This window comes from Limulus polyphemus, unplaced genomic scaffold, assembly GCF_000517525.1.
Source record: "Limulus polyphemus unplaced genomic scaffold, Limulus_polyphemus-2.1.2 Scaffold8337, whole genome shotgun sequence".
NCBI classification, from domain to species: domain Eukaryota; kingdom Metazoa; phylum Arthropoda; class Merostomata; order Xiphosura; family Limulidae; genus Limulus; species Limulus polyphemus.
In genome coordinates, this window is record NW_013673947.1 from 11,783 (window position 1) to 16,139 (window position 4,357).

General features: G+C 32.0%; 1 protein-coding gene across 1 annotated transcript in view; it reads left to right on the top strand.

Moving 5' to 3' along the window:
• The window catches only part of LOC106475275 (aminopeptidase N-like), a gene marked incomplete at its 5' end in the record, with an annotated part of 28,611 nt that overhangs the window by 10,262 nt on the left and 13,992 nt on the right, over positions 1–4,357 (top strand). The window contains 2 exons of the mRNA XM_013935971.2: positions 1,302–1,367; positions 2,653–2,718. Coding sequence (XP_013791425.2) covers positions 1,302–1,367; positions 2,653–2,718 — 132 coding nt within the window. The remainder of the gene's footprint in view (positions 1–1,301; positions 1,368–2,652; positions 2,719–4,357) is intronic.

Genomic DNA, 4,357 nt, shown 5'->3' on the forward strand with positions numbered 1-4,357 from the left:
AGTGTTTGAATAAAGAATGTAGTTTTACAAAATACAATAGGCCTAATACTAAGGTGTTATGACAAGTATAATTAATTACAATCATGCTTAAAATACAATAGGCCTAATACTAAGGTGTTATGACAAGTATAATTAATTACAATCATGCTTAAAATACAATAGGCCTAATACTAAGGTGTTATGACAAGTATAATTAATTACAATCATGCTTTGCCAGTTTAGAAACAATGTTCACACCATAGCATTTGTTTTTGTAATAAATATAAATAGTGTTTGAATAAAGAATGTAGTTTTACAAAATACAATAGATCTAATACTAAGGTGTTATGACAAGTATAATTAATTACAATCATGCTTTGCCAGTTTAGAAACAATGTTCACACCATAGCAGTTGTTGATGCATAATTAGGCCTAAAATATACGAGAAGCCTCATTCTTTTGACCGTCCCAATATTTAAAAAATTTGTTTGGTATATTTCTTCTCTTGCGGACAAAAAATTTCTACATTTTGCTTAGAAACATTTGGCTTTAAAACCAACCTTAGTAAATCATCTTGCACGTTTCAGCTTTTGCAAATTAAGTAATTTATTTTACATTATCTCACTTCCCCATTTCATTAACTTGGAATCCTGCCAGTTTTACATCTAATAAACCTTCTGTTGAGCTCTAACAACATGAAAACTAATATAAAGGTATTGTCGACAAAAATATGTCACGTAAGCAGAAAAATTATTTATGCTATATATGCACATATAATTATAATAACAAATACAAAACACATATGTTGATAAGAAAATGCTTAAGAAATTAATTTGTTCCAAAAATAATGTATACTAAATATTCCTTAGTAAACCAGCAAATTATAACATTTAATTTGAAAAAAAAAAGAAAAACATCATTATCATCATCACAAGTTATCAACTTATTAGCTCAAAGTGTATAATATCCACAGGCTTAGGATAAGTAATCTTTCAGAGAATCACATCATTTAAAATCTGTATAATAAAATAACATGTCAACATGTCATCGCCCTGAGAACCACACCATCCCAAATCTGTATAATAAAATAACAAGTCAAATACCTAGATTAAGTCATCGCCCTGAGAACCACACCATCCAAAATCTGTATAATAAAATAACAAGTCAAAATACCTAGATTAAGTCATCACCCAGGGAATCATATAGCCTTTAATCTATAAAACAAAAAAAAAGACATTTACAGGAAGTTGTATTTATTTAGAAACGTAGATAAACTATAAACGTACTTTAAAGACTTGTGTTTTCTGTATTTCTGATTGTAGGGAGCCAGTATTATTAGGATGATGAATCATTTCCTCGGTGAAGAGAACTTTAGAACAGGTTTAACAGTAAGTTTGATTCACTTTGTGTTTTACTACTTAAAAGGAACTCAGTGATTTAAAAATATATGTTTCTAAATGAGAGTTATATTATAAAATTATGTTTAACAGATTATACCCTAAGTGAGAGTTATATTATAAAATGCGTTGTTTAATAGATTATACCCTAAGTGAGAGTTATATTATAAAATGCGTTGTTTAACAGATTATATACCCTAAATGAGAGCTATAGTTATAAAATGCGTTGTTTAACAGATTATATACCCTAAATGAGAGTTTTATTATAAAATGCGTTGTTTAACAGGTTATATACCCTAAATGAGAGTTATATTATAAATATGCGTTGTTTAACAGATTATATACCCTAAATGAGAGTTTTATTATAAAATTATGTTTAACAGATTATACCCTAAGGGAGATTTTTATTATAAAATGCGTTGTTTAACAGATTATGTACCCTATGCGTTTCAAGAATGAGGATTTTCACACCTAAATGTGATTATTTATCATGGAAGTTTTTTTTATAAAAAAATACACTGCGACATCTCAGTCGTTAAAAAACATGATACTGTTTGCTGTATTTTCTATGTACTTTATATGTGAACAAAATGCGTGTTTAAGTTTCAGATAAGTAAAACACGTGTATTTTAACTATTTGAAGATAAACTGTACACCAATAACTCCGATGTTAAATAAGTTTACTGTCAAATAGTTGAAACTGCTTACGTATTAGCTAAATAAATAAAATAGACTGAAAATCAGGCGTTGATTATTAAACATATTCTAAAACATTACCCTCACAAACAGACAAAGTTACATTTCGTTAATAAGATGAAAATCTGTTACAAAAATACATTAGTTTATAGTACGCTGTCGTAATTTTATATAAGAACCAGGTTACACTACCATACAGGACGGTTAGTTCTGTTACATACACAGTTAAGGTTACATTAGTTCCAAGTACAGGGTAGTTTCGTCACAAACACAGAACACCTTACATTAGTTCCAAGTACAGTGTAGTTTCGTCACAAACACAGAACACCTTACATTAGTTCCAAGTACAGTGTAGTTTCGTCACAAACACAGAACACCTTACATTAGTTCCAAGTACAGTGTAGTTTTGTCACATACAGCCGTTTCATTATTAAAATAGTCGACATTTGGAGACTTTACGCGTAAAAAAAATAGATTTTCGTTCAGTGATACTAAGGCTAGTTTATTAGTTCCTAAAGCTTTTCTTTTTTTTAATGTTGTCAACGTTACTGATTTTTATATACAATGTTGCATTTTCCAGAAATATTTGATCGACAGATCATACAAAAATGCTGTTCAAGATGACCTTTGGAAACATCTTACAATGGTAATATTTTTCAATTGCATTTTTATTTTTGTTTTTATAAATAAAGGAGGGAGTATAGAGGATATAAAGTCATGATGAAACGGAATGTATCCGAACTGAATTTGGACGTTGTTTGACATTACGTAGGTACTGTGATCCCACCGAAAATTCGTCGCTTCTGCGATATTTATGTAACAGTCTTTTCCAACTCAAAATATTCATACACTCAAATCATAAAGATGGTTGGTTGGTTTGTTTGGTTGTTATTAAGCTCAAGGCTACACACTGGGCTATCTGTGCTCTCCCCACCACGGGTATCGAATCCCGAATTTTCATCTCGTAAGCCTTCAGACTTACTGTTAAGCCACTGGGGGCTTATAAATATGTATTACGATTGAACATTTAGAATATCCAAAACAGATATATCACTTGTACTTAATGACTTTGGAAAACAAAGGGATATGGATCAATTTGGGGCACCAGGATCATCCAGAAAGAGTCTTACAACGAGTCGAACTCCAGCGTGGTAAGCAAAGTGTGGTGTCTTGTGACACATGAAAATCTACGAATACATGGTTAGTGGTAAAAACCGTCCATGAGCCTCGAGAAACAGTATCCAACATAAAATAGAAGCATTTCCGTCTGGAAAAGAAACACAAGTCACAAATTGCTTCCAAGACACATAATCTCAACTGATGCATACTTGAAACAGTTTGGTAATGACAAGAGTATTCGTGATATTTGATAAGAAGACATACTGGTCAAATCACGGACCCCAACGCCTATGGACTTTGGTGAGATCATACTGTTGGAACAGGCGGAGGGAACTGTAGTTTTCGTACACTACACGAATGATGAAAAACTGAAAGGGAGGAGGGGTGTGCTTGGAACATGACAGCCTTACTACAGAGTTTTTTGCAATGGAAACTAGGAAGCAGGGCTATTGTCAAGATGCACAGTCGTCAGATAAAACGTGATTGGACATAGCGACATGGTGAGGCTCCAAAATAACTTTAATATAACATACTAAATCTCTATTATTGTTACTTTGTGTGTTTTCTTTAAATATAGGTTTCTGAGTAAACTCTATAAACATGTCAACGTATAGGTGTTATCTTATAGGTCCTGAGTTTCTGAGCAGACTCTATAAACATGTTCATATATAGATGTTATCTTAAACGACAAAGGTGAATGATAACTGGTTTTAAAGTTAAAAGCTAATAAGAATACAGTTTTATACTGTTATCACTGACAAAAACACTTTAGACACAGCTAAATTGAGCATAGATACAGTTGCAGTGGAAACGTTATAGATAAATGGGACAATGTGGTGGGAATATACAGCTATAGCAGGCATTTTGTACGGAGACTTTATACTTATAGCTATAGCAGGCATTTTGGATGGAGACTTTATACTTATAGCTATAGCGGGTACTTTGTACAGATACTTTACACTTATAGCTATAGCGGGCACTTTGTACGGAGACTATACTTATAGTTATAGCGGGCGCTTTGTACAGATACTTTATACTTATAGCTATAGCAGGCACTTTGTACGGAGACTTTATACTTATAGCTATAGCAGGCATTTTGGACGGAGACTTTATACTTATAGCTATAGCAGGCATTTTGTACGGAGACTTTATACTTATAGTTATAG